Source organism: Podospora bellae-mahoneyi, chromosome 3 (genome assembly GCF_035222275.1).
Source record: "Podospora bellae-mahoneyi strain CBS 112042 chromosome 3, whole genome shotgun sequence".
Taxonomy (NCBI): Eukaryota; Fungi; Ascomycota; class Sordariomycetes; order Sordariales; family Podosporaceae; genus Podospora; species Podospora bellae-mahoneyi.
Window position 1 is genome coordinate 1,670,460 of NC_085882.1, and position 14,991 is coordinate 1,685,450.

The 14,991-nt window shown below is 52.3% G+C and overlaps 6 protein-coding genes across 6 annotated transcripts; 2 read left to right on the forward strand and 4 right to left on the reverse strand.

The window, feature by feature from the left end:
- Positions 1 to 24: 24 nt before the first annotated feature.
- On the reverse strand, positions 25 to 2,042 carry GOT1 (Golgi Transport). The gene is made up of 3 exons (XM_062877629.1): positions 1,417 to 2,042; positions 1,256 to 1,347; positions 25 to 1,197 (listed from the first exon to the last, which is right to left on the reverse strand). The coding sequence occupies exons 1-3, from the start codon at positions 1,439 to 1,441 to the stop codon at positions 898 to 900; spliced, it is 417 nt and encodes a 138-aa protein (XP_062733419.1). The 5' UTR covers positions 1,442 to 2,042; the 3' UTR covers positions 25 to 897.
- Positions 2,043 to 2,737: 695 nt separating this feature from the next.
- Positions 2,738 to 3,382, reverse strand: QC761_304840 (uncharacterized protein; the record flags this gene model as incomplete). Its single annotated transcript, XM_062877630.1, is given in 2 exon segments — positions 2,738 to 3,020; positions 3,039 to 3,382. 2 exon segments carry the CDS (start codon positions 3,380 to 3,382, stop codon positions 2,738 to 2,740), a joined length of 627 nt encoding a protein of 208 aa, XP_062733420.1.
- Positions 3,383 to 3,573: 191 nt separating this feature from the next.
- DAD4 (DASH complex subunit dad4) lies at positions 3,574 to 4,101 on the forward strand (the record flags this gene model as incomplete). Its single annotated transcript, XM_062877631.1, has 5 exons — positions 3,574 to 3,668; positions 3,717 to 3,773; positions 3,828 to 3,872; positions 3,927 to 4,011; positions 4,073 to 4,101. Exons 1-5 carry the CDS (start codon positions 3,666 to 3,668, stop codon positions 4,099 to 4,101), a joined length of 219 nt encoding a protein of 72 aa, XP_062733421.1. The 5' UTR covers positions 3,574 to 3,665.
- Positions 4,102 to 4,163: 62 nt separating this feature from the next.
- On the forward strand, positions 4,164 to 7,365 carry ARP5 (Actin-related protein 5; the record flags this gene model as incomplete). The annotated part of the gene is made up of 4 exons (XM_062877632.1): positions 4,164 to 4,776; positions 4,851 to 5,171; positions 5,227 to 6,980; positions 7,036 to 7,365. 4 exons carry the CDS (start codon positions 4,164 to 4,166, stop codon positions 7,066 to 7,068), a joined length of 2,721 nt encoding a protein of 906 aa, XP_062733422.1. The 3' UTR covers positions 7,069 to 7,365.
- A 1,460-nt stretch (positions 7,366 to 8,825) lies between these two features.
- NdufS1 (ndufs1 NADH-ubiquinone oxidoreductase subunit) lies at positions 8,826 to 11,597 on the reverse strand. The gene is made up of 6 exons (XM_062877633.1): positions 11,400 to 11,597; positions 11,316 to 11,339; positions 11,163 to 11,214; positions 11,086 to 11,100; positions 9,111 to 11,015; positions 8,826 to 9,042 (listed from the first exon to the last, which is right to left on the reverse strand). The coding sequence occupies exons 1-6, from the start codon at positions 11,515 to 11,517 to the stop codon at positions 8,925 to 8,927; spliced, it is 2,232 nt and encodes a 743-aa protein (XP_062733423.1). The 5' UTR covers positions 11,518 to 11,597; the 3' UTR covers positions 8,826 to 8,924.
- Positions 11,598 to 11,807: 210 nt separating this feature from the next.
- QC761_304890 (uncharacterized protein) lies at positions 11,808 to 14,547 on the reverse strand. The gene is made up of 2 exons (XM_062877634.1): positions 13,959 to 14,547; positions 11,808 to 13,895 (listed from the first exon to the last, which is right to left on the reverse strand). The coding sequence occupies exons 1-2, from the start codon at positions 14,526 to 14,528 to the stop codon at positions 12,567 to 12,569; spliced, it is 1,899 nt and encodes a 632-aa protein (XP_062733424.1). The 5' UTR covers positions 14,529 to 14,547; the 3' UTR covers positions 11,808 to 12,566.
- Between the last annotated feature and the right edge of the window lie 444 nt (positions 14,548 to 14,991).

Here is a 14,991-nt window from a genome sequence, read left to right on the forward strand (position 1 = left end):
CAACGATTTCGAAACATATCAATGTGCTGAAAACACAAAGCGCGCCTGAGCCTCGTTGAATTCCTCATCTATAGCACTCTTCTTATCCCTGTCCCATAAAGGGCCAGGTTCATACTCCGTACAATCATAGTCGTACACAAGACAAACCCCTCCTTCCTCCTCCATCAATATTATCTATAACAGGGGAATATTTCTCTTTTTCTCTCAACGCCTTTCTACCACCACCATTAAAACATCGCTATACCCCCTTTACTTTTCTCAACCCATTGATGGTACAGAGAGCTAGGTAACCTGTCCAATCTTCGCTTGTTCCCATTACCACATGTTATACCCGTCGTCATGACAGTCATATCCCTCCTCTCCCGGAAGAAGAAAAAAATCCAAACCTCACCATAAAAAGAAAAGCTGTACTTACTCATCCCTACCAACCTTTACACAACAAGCCCCCCTCTTCACCCACCCAGTGTATTTTTTAGGATTCCTCGAAAACGCCTCCAACAACTCCCGCCTCTTCTCCATCTTCCTCTTCTCCTTTTCAATCTCCCGACAAGTCAACTCCATCTCCCTTCGCAGTACCAATTGTCTAAGCCGCTCCTTGGCACACGCCTCCACCCTCTGCCTCTCCTGTTCAGCAATCCAGTCCTCATAGATCTTCTTCGCCATCTCCACCCCCCGTTCCCTCTTTTCCTTCTCCATTTGTTCCACCACAGGCTTCATCCTCATCCACGTCTTCCTCCACTTCCTCCCCGCCTTTCTCACATCCCCTACATCAAGCGGATCTTTTCTTTTCACCACCTTGTCGTCCACCAGCTTGTCGTCCACCACCTCAACATGATCATCCTCCATTTTCTGTTGCCTCCTACCCCGTCGCTTAAACACCTGTAGGAATCCCATCACCTAAACAGGCAACTCAGCATTCCTCCTCGCCCCCAAGCCCGTCCTGTCAACCAACATGCCCACATACGGCCCAACAACGGGAATATTCCTCGCAAACCCGAGAATCGTCCCCAAAAAGTCCCCAAACAGGATCAAAATCCCGTACAGCTCGATAAGAAAACCGATCAGAGGCCACCGGAGGAAAATCAACGTCAGGCCGGAAAAGAAGGCGAGAGTTCCTTGGATTTTCTGTCGGCGGGCGAAAAATACGGCTGTTTTGGCAGGGCCGATGATGATTGTTAGGCCGATCAGGAAGAGAATCTGGGGGCAAAGGGTTAGTGAGTGGTGGTGCGAAAGGGGAGAGGAAGAAGAAACGCACATTGCCCATTGCGAGCATGGCTCTATCGAAGAAGAGGAGTACACCCCCTATGAGAAAGAAGCCGCCGCCTGAGCAGAAGGCCACTCCGACCTCTGGGGAGATTTGTTAGTTACCACCTTGAGGGGTGGGTGGGATGTGAGGAGGGGGAGGGGGGAACGTACTCTGCGAGTCTGATAACCACATCATCTTCTTATCTCAACAACGTCTCTGCTTAATGATTGCACCAGCCAAGAGAGCTGTCCAGCAAGCCACCACAGACTTGTGATGATGTGTCCCTCGCACCACGATGTGTTCCTCCGAACACGGTCTCCGAATTACCTCCCCCACACCTTGTGAGAGACTGCTCCGTCTGCTTTTTTTTGTTGACGTTTGTATCGTGCGTAGGAGGAATCCCGTTGGGTCGAGCGGAAAGTATGACAGGTGCTGCGGTTTCCTGACCCCGGCGGTGCTATCGTGGCGGTGTTCGGGGTGAATTTTGAGAAGGGTACAGTCGTCGTCGAGACGATGGTCGGCGATCGTTGGTGGTGTGAAGCCTTGAATCAAAGTATCGTTTTAGTCGGGCGAAAAGGGTAAGGTAAGTAATATCTGTCCTGTCCAGAAGAGGAATCAAAAAGCTGCTGCTGCCTAGCTCGCAATAGGTAAAACTGTGTTACAGATGATTCGTCGTGGTGTGTAAAGTGTCAAGAGTTCAAAGACACGAAAGCAGTTGGATGATGGATGGGAATAAGCTGCAACAGCAAGCGCAACGCAACAGCTTGCGACACGAAGGGACAACGCCAAGAGGGACATTTCTTCAGGGGTTCTCTCACAGACGGAAAGGGGGCCTAAGCATTTCTTTCTCGTTGCGGCAGGCAGGGCCCTGGTTTGAAAGATGGAAATATGATTGGCTGATGACAAGACTCCACTCTTGGGAGCTGCTGGTCTTTTCTTGAATTTTTGGAGAAAGTCAAAATCATCTTTTTTGCATCGAAGAAACATCTGAGGATGGACCAAGCTGGTTGAGCAATGAGCAGCAACACATACCCAAAGCCGACAGGATGATGTATTCTTGGGAAAAAAGACTGCCAGTATTAACAGACCTGTCAGCTCTTATTTCAATGGCCAAGGTTAATGACGGTAGGTATATATATCTCGCTTTTCTCTCATGGCCCCCTCAACACAAAAACACATGCCGCGACGGCTCCCATCGCTCGTCGTTGGGAGCACCCCGAGTTTGGTAATCCCGATCCTTACCCGGAAGTCTGTCGATACTCAGGCAGAGAGCAACTGATCACGATTAAGCCGGGGCGTCAACTTGATACTCCTGTCGAGAGGCAGCGAGTTGCATAGATGGGGCCTGACTTTGTTGGTCAAACAATTTATTATCTTGATATTTATGATTCTGTTGTGGAACTGCTGCCATGCCTTTGCCTTGCTTCCGTAACGCCGTGCTTCCCAATCATAAAAACAAATGAACGCCATTCCCAACCACTGGCCCCGCTTCTATTTCAGTATCGTCTGAGCCCCTCTGGCTTCCAAGAATTGCTCCCCTACGCCATTAGGCAGAGATCGAATCATCCCAAACACCTCCCGGTTGTGATACTTTAGTCTCGTCTTGGGGTCAATGTATGGTGCTGGTAGACCAGTGACGTCGCAGTACCGCTTCTGTGGAGCTAGACTTGGAGCGCCTTCGATGTTGGTGTATGTTGGGATTGGGGCAGAGGACGTGGCTCCGTTGCCGTTTCCATTGCCTTGCTTGTTGTTGTTGTTGTTGTTGTTGTTGTTGTTATTGTTGTTTAATGACTTCTCCAGCACCAGCTTCGACAAGCTCCTCGACGCCTGGGCGAGGTTGGGTTGAAGGCTGTTGCCGCCGCTGCTGGCGGGTGTAGACGTCCCACTCGTTGAGAGGCCGTCGTCGTTTTGGTCTTTTGGAGTCGCGGCGCCGCTGGCGTCTTGAGGGGTAGCGATCACGGAAGCTTCCTTCTTTTGGGCGTCGCCGAGGATGGTCTTGATGTTCTTGTTGCGCCGCTGGTTGGGGCGCCAGTGTGGGTTGCGGAAGGTCTTGTGGATGGAGTGGATGTCGAGTTGCTCGAGGAGGGCTGTGTGGGCTGCTTGCGCGGCGAGCACTTCGGGGTTCTGTGATGCCATGGTTATGATGGTGATGCTGGAGAGCTGATGGGTGAGTGGTGGCGGGCTGTGGTCAGCGATCAATGGCGAGCCAACTTCTGGAACAAGTGCTGGGAGCTTCAAGTGTTGGAACCTCTGCCGCGTCTGACCGCTTTTGCTGTTCGCACTGTTGACGCGCTCCAGAAAGCGTGCCCCGCCAAACACTTTGTGGGGGTGGGGCTGTACGTTATGCTTCGCCCATTCAAGTCATTATTACCACGAAAGCCATCAATTTTAGAGTGACAGAGCTGTGATAACCCTCAAGATGGTACGTTCTCATATATATTGCCTTATGATATGAACTAACAAGCAACAGGAAAGTCCACACGAGCATCAGCAGAACCTCCTGCTGTCACGCATTATCACCAATGTTGTAAGTCAACTCGGGTACATGGCAAGCAGACAGCACCTACTCATGGATATACAGGAGAAACTGAACGAGTCCATTCTTGTCATGAACAAGACCCTTCAAGTAGGACATCATATTCCAAAATCACTGCTTAATATCAAGCTAATCGGCTGCTAGGACATCAACATTCAGAACATGAACATTGAGCTGGTAGCCCAAATGTTCAAGAATTACCAGTCCAATGTCCTTTTCCATCTCGAGGGTAAGCTCTCATGATTTTAAAGGGTCACATGCAACTGTGAACTGTACTAACACCGGCACAGCTACGGACAACTTGAAAGACCCGGCGTGAAGTAATCTGCGAAGAGTTGCAATGGGTTGAGCAACAAGGCTAGTGTCCATGGCAAGCTCATCATGTTGATGTCAGGAAAGCATTTTACAGCGGCGTTTAGGAGTACTATATTTCTAGACTGTGCTGAGTGCCAAAGTCGATGTATTCATCATGTATTGTCTTTGATGACTTTCCGTAAGTGCCTACAACAACCGCACGGTGCATCTCCAAATTCCAACTGTATCAGCACGGTGCGGCGCGCATCCCTGACAGCTCCCGGCAGCGGCAAGCTCGAGGCGGATGGCGGCGTTGCGCACTGGACTTACAACTTCCATCTTGCTCTTTGGCAAAGCAATAATATCTCTTTTATTAGCAACCAGTTTTCCAAGTACGTTATCATCCGGTCCAGAATCATACCAAAATCCCCTCGAGAATTTCTACCAAACTCGTCAACATCATCACCAGAAACCTTACGTTGCGCGCTTCCGTACACCTGCCATCTGCGACTCGCAGCAATGGCGCCCTCGGCAATGGAAGGGGTTGTCAGCACACGAGATGCCTGGATGACCCTCCCACCACCGACATTGCACCCGGTCAAGGAAGCCAGATTCGAGAAATACCTAGAGCCACAAACAGACGGCCGCAAGCGCGCCCTAGCCTTGCCTCAAGGGCAGGCCGCGATTGTCATTGATAATGGTATGCCAGCTTGCTTTGCTGTCCCCAACACCAAGACCAAGATTGCTAACATGTCAATTGGTGTTTTTTCGTAGGCTCCTACAATGTCCGCGCAGGCTGGTCCTTCGAGGACAAGCCCCGCTTGTCCATCCCCCCGATCATGTCCAAGTACCGCGATCGCAAGTTAGCCAAGACCTTTTCGTTCGCCGGCCAGGACTGCTACGCCGATACCACTGCGAGGGGACATATCCGCAATGCGTTCGAGGCGGGGACTGGCATCGTAAGCAACTGGGATGTGATGGAGCATGTTTTGGACCACATCTTCATCAAGCTTGGCATGAATGGGGTGGAGGGTGGGATTGATATGCCTATTGTTATGACGGAAGCTGTCGCCAACTTTCCATACTCGAGGAAATGTTTGTGTTTTGCCCCCTTCTATCTTGATACTGTTGTTGTGCTGACACTTTCCAGCCATGGCTGAAATCATCTTTGAGTGCTACCAAGCACCAAGTCTCGTCACTGGCATCGACTCTCTCTTCTCATACCGCCACAATAAGGGCGACACAGGCCTAGTCATATCCTCATCATACAGCTCAACCCATCTCATTCCTATCTACAACCAAAAACCCATGCTAGCTCAAGCTACGAGGTTGAACTGGGGCGGCTGGCACGAGGCGGAATACCTTCACAAGCTCATCAAGCTGAAGTACCACACCGGTTTCCCCGGGAAGCTGAACACCTCCCAGGCTGAGCAAATGGTGCGGGACTTTTGCTACGTATCTCTAGACTATGACAAGGAACTCTCGGGGTACCTAGAATGGACCGGCCTGGAGGACAGAGAACGCATTGTGCAATATCCTTACACCGAAGAGGTCATTATTCAGAAATCAGAAGAGGAACTTGCACGGATCGCTGAGCGCAAGAAGGAAAGCGGCCGCAGACTACAGGAGCAAGCCGCCAAGATGCGCCTCGAGCGGCTGATGAAGAAGGAAGAGGAGCTGGAATACTACAAGGATGTTCAGAGGCGGCTGGTTGACCAGACCAAGAAGGAGACGAAGCGGATCCTCGATGATGCTGAAGTCAAGGACGAGGCACAGCTCGAAAAGATTATCAAGGAGCTGGAAAAGACAATCAAGAAGCAGCGGACAAAGGACCTGGGTGAACCAGAGGAGGAGCAGGAAGCCCCTGATTTTAGCCTCCTAGACGTGCCGGATGACCAGCTCGACGAGGCGGGGATCAAGCAAAAGAGGCAGCAACGGCTGCTGAAGTCCAACCACGATGCGAGGGCGAGGGCCAGGGCGGAGAAGGAAGCTGAAAAGGCGAGGATAGCAGAGGAGGCGAGGTTGGACGAGGAGAGGAGAACGAATAATCTCGAGGCGTGGCTGGAAGACAAGAGGCAGGCGAGGTTGGCGAAGCTGGCGCAGATCAAGGAACGGGATCGGCTGAAGGCTGATTTGGGCAATCGCAAGTCGCTCGCCAGCCAAATACGCATGAAGAACATTGCCAACCTGGCCTCGGACACACCTACGGGCGGGAGCCGCAAGCGGAGGCGCGGAGGGGAGGATGATGACTTTGGGGCGGATGATGCTGACTGGGGTGTTTACCGGTCGGTGGCTATCGGCGCCAACAAGGGGGACTCTGACGACGACGAGGAGGGGGAAGAAGATTTGGAGGCTGCGGTGAGGGCGCTGGAGGCGGACTTGCTGGAGTATGACAAGGATTTTACTTACGAGAACACGCTTGAGGCGCAGAACGACTGGTCCAAGAGTCTGCTGCATGCGTTTCGGTATGGGCCGAGACCGTTTGATCCTTCTAATCCGGCCGAAACGCACAGGCTGCATCTTAATGTGGAACGGATAAGGGTGCCGGAGGTGATTTTTCAGCCGAGCGCGATCGCGGGGGTTGATCAAGCGGGCATTGTGGAGATTGCGGGGGATATTTTGAATCAGAGGCTGATGGGGTTGGGAGGGGAGGAGTATAGGGATGCGTTTCTGAGGGATGTTTTCCTTACGGGGGGGAATACGTTGTTTGAGAACTTTGACGAGAGGTTGAGGAGGGGATTGATGGGGTTGTTGCCTGCGGGGAGTGAGTTGAGGGTTAGGAGGGCGGGGGATGCGGTGCTGGATGCTTGGAGGGGGGCGGCGGGGTGGGCGGGGACGGGGGAGTGCAGGAGGGCGAGGGTGACGAGGCAGGAGTATGAGGAGAAAGGGGGGGAGTATATGAAGGTGAGATTGCCCTTGACATTGGTGGGAGAGAGAGATGTGCTAACAAGTGATATAGGAGCATGATTTGGGGAATGCCTTTGCTGGGTAGATCAGTTTACACAGAGACATAGCAGGGGGAAAATGCAGGTGATCGTGGGACAGGAAAGGGCGCGATGGTTTCGGATGCCTGGAGGGTCTGCATAATGCTATAGGCATAGCAGTGTTATAAGATGTTTATTCTTGTATTGTTCCAGTTTTGGGACTGTTGAAAATGTCCTTGCGAGAAGTCTCTCGTGGTGTGAACACCTCATATGTCTGCTGCCCCTTCTAGACCTAGACTTGGGACTGCAAACATGGCTACTATCCTCTCATAAAACCCACCACATATCAACACACAATCCGACCCGAACAACCACATACGACCACAGACAGCTGAAAATACGGGATCCCGTCCGCTCTCCCCTAGTCAAACAGCTGATCGCCAGACTAGTACTCAGGTGGGTGACCACTGGGGAATCCCTGGTGTTGTATGTTTTTGGTTCTCCATACCGGTGGATCTTTTTGTGGTCTTGAGTTCTTGACTGACTCGAACATGTTGATCGGGTTAGGGTTGAACGTGAAATTGAGAGCTTGAGCATGGGCCATATCTATTGGAGAACCGGAAGCTCGGAGCTCAAGCTTCGAGTTGGAAGTGCAAAACGTCACTTTGTTGCTTTTTGAGCCTCAACTTTATCTTTTTGAAACGGTCGACTGAAACGGAGCTGGTTGTACGGCATAATTGGGACTCAATCTCCGTTTTCAGAGAAGAGGCGTCGACTTGCTTGAGGAAACGGCATTGACATCTGCGAAGAGCTGCCGCCAAGATCAAGCTTCACCACCACCACCGCCACCACCACGTCAACACAGTTACAACACAACACATCCACATACCATCACCAACTTTCATCCACACCCTACAACCACAACCACACATCCCAACCAGAAAAACGCGCAAGAAAGGAGCAGCAATGGCAAAACAATACTTCTCCCCCTACGCCCCCCGCACCCCGCGCTCCCCCCGTCTAATCCTGATCTGGATCTCCTGCTTCCTCTTCCTCGTCTGGCTGACCTGGTTCCTGTCCGGGCGTTCCATGGACGAAAGGGTAGCTGGCACCAATTCCCGGCTTCAGTTCGGGAAGGAAGGCGAAGGGGATGATAGGAGTTGGCATGAGGCCAGGGATGAGCACAATTAAGAATTTACCACCGCCACGACGAGTATTTGACTCACTTCACTTCATCATTTTACACTCCGCAACTTAAACTGTGGTGGGATGTGGCTTGATTGGATGGGGGAGCGGCGTGGGGGAGGGGGGATGAAATGGGATGTCAGGGGTGCTCAAAGGAAATTGCAAAAGGGTAGAGAGAGAGAGAGATTATGGAGGGGTGGTTACTTGCTGGGAAAAGGGGCAAGTGTATATAATTAATTAATGGTGGATGGTGATGGACACGCAATTGAGTATCACTATGGGGTTGGGGGGGGGGAAGGGGGGTGGGAAGACAGAAAACAGGAAAGGGGAAAAGAGGATATTGTGGCTATTCATGGTTAGTCGAGTCTCTGAACGAGTAGGTACCTGCTGCTCAAAACATCAACTGCCATTCTTCATACTTTGGGCAAGAACTACATCGTGATCCCTCCGGTTTGTGACATGTTTCGCCTGACCACTCTCATCTCCCATTTACATCACCTCACCATTTCAACACTCACAGGACAAACACAGCATTCAACACAAAACATATATACCTCTCTCCCTATCACACCCCCACCCCCAAAACAATATGTACAAACAACAGAAACAACTCTGCAACAGGTAACCATTCTATTCGTCTTCCTGTCTCAAGCTTGTACAACAAAAACACAACAACACACAACACATCTTTTTCACCCCCCAAACCCATCCTGTAGGTATGCTTGCCTGCTCCAAACATCTATACACCATACTCAACCTGTCCCATCGGCCTATCCTCCTCCATGCCCGGAGCCATAAAGTTCGTCCTGGGATCACCCGTCTCCTTGGCCGCCGAGCAGCGCGCCATCGTCGGGGAGCTATTTTTAAGGTCAGCTTCATCAACCACACCAAAAAAAAGAAAAGAAAAAAGAAAAGAAAAACATACCTTCTAGAAATCACATCCGTAAAATAAAAGTTCTCCACCACCTTTCTCAACGGCTCCCCACTAACCTTCGCCCCCTTGTTCTGCTCCACAAGCTGCACCTTGCTCAGCTCCCTCAGAGCAACCGGCTCGACAACATCGTACGCCGCCAGCGCAGGAGAAATCTCCACCATCCTGTCCCTCAGCTGAGCCACGTCATCATACGGCAGCGGCGCCCCAAGGAACTCGCTCACCGCCCGGATGATCTTCCAGTCCGTCCTGCTGGCGCCCGGCAGGCCCGTCGCGGCCCTCGTCATCTGCGTGCGGCCCTCCGTGTTGACATAGGTACCCGCCTTCTCCGTGTACGCCGCACCGGGCAGGACAACGTCCGCAATCTCGGCGCCCTTGTCACCATGATGGCCCTGGTAAACAATGAATGCGTCCTTGGGGACGTCGGCCGCGTCAAACTCGTCGGCACCCAAAAGCCAGACAAACTTGGGCTTGGTGTTGGCCACCTCCTCGTTGGGGACGACGAAGCCGACCTCAAAGGCGCCCGCGCGGGAAGCCTGGCGCTGAAGGACGTTGTAGCCGCTCCACTCCTCGGTCTGGAAGTTGCCGGCGTTCTTGTCGACGAAGCTGCCGACGACCTCGTAAAAGGCCTTGGCGTCGGGGTGCTCCGTGACACCAGAGCCAACAACAATCATGGGCCGCTTGGCGGAAGCGAGCTTCTTGCCAAACTCGCCACTGAGAGCAGTCTTGAGGGCCTCAAGGTCCCGGCCGAGGTGGTCAAACTCAAAGGTAGACTTCCACGTCTCGCCAACAACACCAATCTCAAGATCAGAGCGGAGCCATTGCTTCCTGATGCGGGCGTTCAAGACCGCAGCCTCATGTCTGGGGTTGGTGCCAACGAGAAGAACGCAGTCGGCAGACTCGATGCCCCAGATCTTGGAGTTGAAGAGGTAGTTGGACCGGACATCAACACCGTGAGCAATAGGCTGGCTGCCGCCGGGAATGTCGAGAGCGAGGTTATCCGAACCAAGCTTGTTGGCAAGATCCTTCATGGCGACCAAAGACTCAACCTCGGTCAGAGCGCCAGCAATAACCTTGAACTCGTTCTCCTTGGGAGCCAGCGTCTGGTAAGCATGCGAAATCTCGGTAAGAGCCTGCTCCCAAGTAGCCGGCTCAAACTTGCCATCCCTGCGCACCAGAGGAATCGTCAACCTCTGCGTCTTGAGACCGTCGCAAGCAAAGCGAGTCTTGTCGTTGATCCACTCCTCGTTCACATCGTCGTTCAAACGAGGCAAGATGCGCATGACCTCCAAACCCCTCGAGTCAACCCTGATGTTGGATCCCAACCCATCCAACACATCAATCGACTCGGTCTTCTTCAGCTCCCAAGGACGCGCCCGGAAGGCGTACGGCTTCGAAGTCAGCGCACCGACAGGGCACAAATCAATAACGTTACCAGACATCTCCGAGTCCAAGTTCTGCTCGAGGTAAGTGCCAATCTGAATATCGTTGCCACGACCAGTCGAGCCCATCTCGGGGGCACCAGCAATGTCGTTGGAGAAGCGGATGCACCTAGTGCAGTGAATACACCTGTTCATGCTCGTCTTGATCAGAGGACCAATGTTCTTGTCCTCGACCGCGCGCTTGCCGCCAATCTCGTGAAACCGGCCACGATCAGCGCCGTAGCGCATCGACTGATCCTGGAGATCGCACTCGCCTCCCTGGTCGCAGACGGGGCAGTCGAGGGGGTGGTTGGCGAGCAAGAACTCCATGACACCCTCGCGGGCCTTGTGTGTGAGGGGCGAGTTGGTCTTGACGACCATGCCGGGCTGGACGGGCCATGCGCACGAGGCGACGGGCTTGGGGGCGTTCTGGACTTCGACGAGGCACATGCGGCAGTTACCGGCGATCATGAGTTTCCTAGAGACACATATCTTATCAATATCGGTGTTGTTGTTGTTTGTTGTTGTTGACACCATTGGTGACATACTCATGGTAGCAGTATCTGGTTTGAGGAATTCCATGTTAGCATCTCTCCCTTCCACTAGTCCGTGGACTTGAACATACCTGGGAACGGTCACACCCGCCTTCTCGCAAGCTTGAATGAGCGCGGAACCAGCTATTATTTCCCCCCCCCAAGACCAAATCAGCAAAACCATCCCCTTTGCCTATGAAACCTTTATCGCGAGGGAAAAGAAAGAGAGCTCGGGCTTTTCTTACCCTCAATCGAAACCTTCTTGCCATCTATTCACATCTCCAGCGTCAGCACTTGTCCCTCTGCATCCAAAAGACTGCGATCCTCACCAATGGTAAGCTCAACCTCAGCCGGCCTCACCGTCGTCGTAGAAAACGTCCTGTTGGCGACCAAGCTGGCTCTGGCCCGCGTCCGCCAAGCCGAGCGAGCCAATGTCTGCCTCAACATTGTTGCGTGTTTGCCCGTTCGATCTCGCCGGTAGTTGGGTATCGCTGTCTGTCGTCGAAGTTTGATCGGTGGGGGAGGGGGGGTGTTTCGTTTCTCGTTGCCGTCGGCGGGGGGGAGGGCGGCCAACTTGTTCCGTGATAACGAGGGGGGTCAGAGCCGCAAGCTTACCTCGAGAGCTTCGTCCTTAGCAAGTGGCTCGTGCATTCAATCAACGAGGCAAGCCAAAACTGCGGGTCCCCCACCCAACCTACCCAACCAATCACAATCACCCAATTCTAATCCCGCCCACCCATAAATGTCTTCCCCACCAATTTCTTTTTTTTTTTCGCTTTTTCCTTTTCTTTTTTCTCTCCATATTGTACCAACGGTCACTTATTGTAGGAGGGTACTGGTTAACTTCTTCCACGGAACTTCCTCCTCTATCATGTGCACCAAGAGAGAAAAATATTATACTGGCTCCGTTTATGGATGCAGGTGAGAGATTTCGTGTCTCGTTGAGCCATGGTTCTTACCGGCGGTTGCTACATTTTTGCCTGTGACTATTGTCCATTTTGATTTGCGTGCGAGTGAATGAGTTTAGGCGGATTGAATGATCTCAAAATATTTCTTCGTGGTATTCTGATTTCGATGAGAGGGGGGACCCGTTTGTCTGAGGCCAGATGACCCGAGAGTGGCATTTCGTAGCTGTGGAGGGACCGTGATAGCTTCCCATGGACATCGACTTTTCAGTTCTCCCCATCCCGGTGGACTGATCGAATCGCGCGTGATGGTTCGGGAATGCTTCCTGGCATAGTGAATGGCACGGTGAACTGCATTTTGCAGAACACCAATCCATGATTTTACTTGGCGTGGCCTAAAAAAGACAATATCATCACACCCTCAATTCTTTACAAGAATTACCAAAATTCTCTATAATCTCAAAGACAAGACTCGCCTGTCCAATATACAGTATTCATCCCACAAATCCCATCCCCCCTTATCCCAACATCGTTATATCTACACAAACCCTACAAATACCCCCATCCCTTTAACCTCAACTACACAACCTCTCATCTACCTCTACACAACCTTCCCCCCCTCCCTTCCCTCCCAAACCCTCGTTTCCCTTCCACCTCCCTCTTTCTCTCCTCCTCCTCCTCCCTCGCTCTCTCCCTCTCCTCCCTCACCTCCCTCCACTGCCGCTCCTGCGCCGCCCTCCTCGCCCTCGGACTCAAAGTCTCATACCTCTTCTTCTTCTCCCCTTCCCTCTCCCCCCCAACAGCATTACTCGCATTAGCAAAGATCGTCGCCAAACAGTTCGAGTTTGGAGGCATCCCCTTCTTCTTGACAACCCTCTTCTTGCTTGAACTGCCAGTGCCTGGTGGTGGTGTTTCTGTCTCAGCACCACTAGCTGTCTCTATACTCGGTCTGCTCTTCTTCACCGCCGGCCGCTTTCCAACCGCTTCATCATCACCACTGTGCTGCGGAGATAAAACATCAGCCAACCGCTTCTGGGGGAGGTCGTTGCTGATGGAGAGGGATCTGAGTTTGTCCAGTCCCGTCGAAGAGCTAGAGATGGGCAGGTTGGGTCGGGTGGTTACCATCGTCGGTGTAGACAAGCTCGAAGGGCTAGGGACAGCTGGAGTGGGAGAGATGGCGACAGGCTTGAGACTGGACGACTTTATCGATCTCTTCTTTTTAGTCGAGGATTCGGTAGGCAACATGTAGGTTTGTTTTCGGGGAAGACCGCTGTTACCAGATTGGGGAGTGATGTTGGTGTGGTTCTGGATGATTCTCTGAGGAACTGGCGTTGTTGAGCGGGGTGAGGCTGTCGCCGTTTCAAACGGTGATGAAGGCGTCTTTGCCGGCAAGGGGGATTGTGTTGTAGAAGATGTACCCTTTTTAGACGGCATGGAGGCCACTTTTGTCATCAATGGACCTGGTGATGTCAAGGGTAGGGTCTTCTTCGACCGAACCGAGGTTTGCTTTTGCGTCAACGAAGTCTGTGCCGCCGACGGTGAGGCTTTCTTTGATAGATGCGAGATCTGTTCCGGCATCAATGAAGCCTGTACTGCCGAGGGTGTAGCTGTGCTTGACGAAAGCGAGGTTTCATCCTCTGTCAACGAAGTGATCTTTGACAATGGTGATGATGACGGTACATGTTTTGATCGCAGCAACACCTGTCTCGGTGTGATCAAGCCCTGCTGTCTCGTGGCTGAAGACTCCTGCTTCGCCAGTTCCGAAAATGTCTTTGCCAAGTCCAAATCTTTCTCCTCCCCCGAAGCCAAAGGTGTCCCAGACACATCCAATGAGTGATCTCCCAATCCACGGTGTCTCTTATTGCTCCCAACAGCATCCCCGGAAACCCGGACGCCGTCAACAGTTGAACCCGTTGCCTTCTAAGCACCCATCCTCTCCGGCCTGACCTCAAACTCCCTCATTTTCTCCACCTCCTTCTCCACATACACCGCATACTTGTCCCTGATGCCCTTCATCGCATTCTCAAAGCTGTCCAGCTCGCTGATCGAGCTCTCAATCAAAAACATCAAGTCCCTCACCGTCTTCTCCCTCACCGGCAACGGCTTGTCCGCCGGCTCCGGCCTGATAGCCTGCTTCAACGGCAGCACAGCTTCCGACTTGACATTGTAATCCTTATTCGGATCAGCCGGGGCACTCACACTCGCCAAGAAGGAATCCTCCTCCTGCGGCGTGAGAGAAGGGCGGTAGTCCTGACCGAGCTGATTCTCGACCTCTTCAGCCTCGTTGATAAGCCGCTGTTTCTCGCGATCAAACATGTAGTACAGATTCTCTCTCGACCCCTGGCGGTGAAACTCGATGCTTTTGAGAATGTGCTCCAGGCGCTGCATCCGGCCCTGCAGGGGTGTCGCTGTGGTGAGGTCGAAACTAACGGGAACGAACATGTGACCAGCTACGTTCCTAAGCGGGGGGATCTTCTCCTTCTCCTCTTTGACAGGCGGCTTGAAGGAGCCGTCGAGGTCCATCAGATCTCCGAGGTCGAAGGAGCCCTCCATGATGGGTGATGAGGTGGTTGCAGAGTCGAGTCAAGTCGAGTCGAATAATATTTTGACAGGCTTTCTTGAGACGGGAATGCTACATACACTGACTTTTCTGGTGACTCGGTTAGTTAAAAGTACAAACAGCTTTAAATGCGGCGTATTATAATTACCTTGGCAATGTTTTGTTCCTGCGGTTGCTGTTGTTGGGAAAACGGAGTGTGTGATCTTGTGAAGTCGAAAGAGAAGCTTCGATATTTGCCCCGCCACAAGACAACATCAACGACACGCCTAGTGACCCCGCCGCTTCACCGCAACTCGGCGGAAGGAGCGATGTGAAATATGGAGAGGAGGGTTCAGTGGCTGACTGGGTTGTGGAAGGCTTTTTTTTTTTTTTTTTTTTTTTTGCAACAATTGTAAGTGCTCATATTCAAGGTTAGAGATTGACGTTCTTGGCCGCATCTCGCCCTCAATGCTCGAG

Excerpts from the sequence above, each read along its gene's own strand:
- GOT1 (XM_062877629.1), bottom strand. The coding sequence starts at position 1,441 with ATGATGTGGTTATCAGACTCGCAGA. Across the intron at positions 1,348-1,416 it reads GTGGTTATCAGACTCGCAGA|AGGTCGGAGTGGCCTTCTGC; the intron begins GTACGTTCCCCC and ends AAATCTCCCCAG. Across the intron at positions 1,198-1,255 it reads CCATGCTCGCAATGGGCAAT|ATTCTCTTCCTGATCGGCCT; the intron begins GTGCGTTTCTTC and ends CTTTGCCCCCAG.
- NdufS1 (XM_062877633.1), bottom strand. The coding sequence starts at position 11,517 with ATGTTGAGGCAGACATTGGCTCGCTCGGCTTGGCGGACGCGGGCCAGA. Across the intron at positions 11,340-11,399 it reads TGAGGTTGAGCTTACCATTG|ATGGCAAGAAGGTTTCGATT; the intron begins GTGAGGATCGCA and ends AGATGTGAATAG. Across the intron at positions 11,215-11,315 it reads CAAGAAGGTTTCGATTGAGG|CTGGTTCCGCGCTCATTCAA; the intron begins GTAAGAAAAGCC and ends GGGAAATAATAG.
- QC761_304890 (XM_062877634.1), bottom strand. The coding sequence starts at position 14,528 with ATGGAGGGCTCCTTCGACCTCGGAGATCTGATGGACCTCGACGGCTCC. Across the intron at positions 13,896-13,958 it reads GGGACAAGTATGCGGTGTAT|AAGGCAACGGGTTCAACTGT; the intron begins GTGGAGAAGGAG and ends ATGGGTGCTTAG.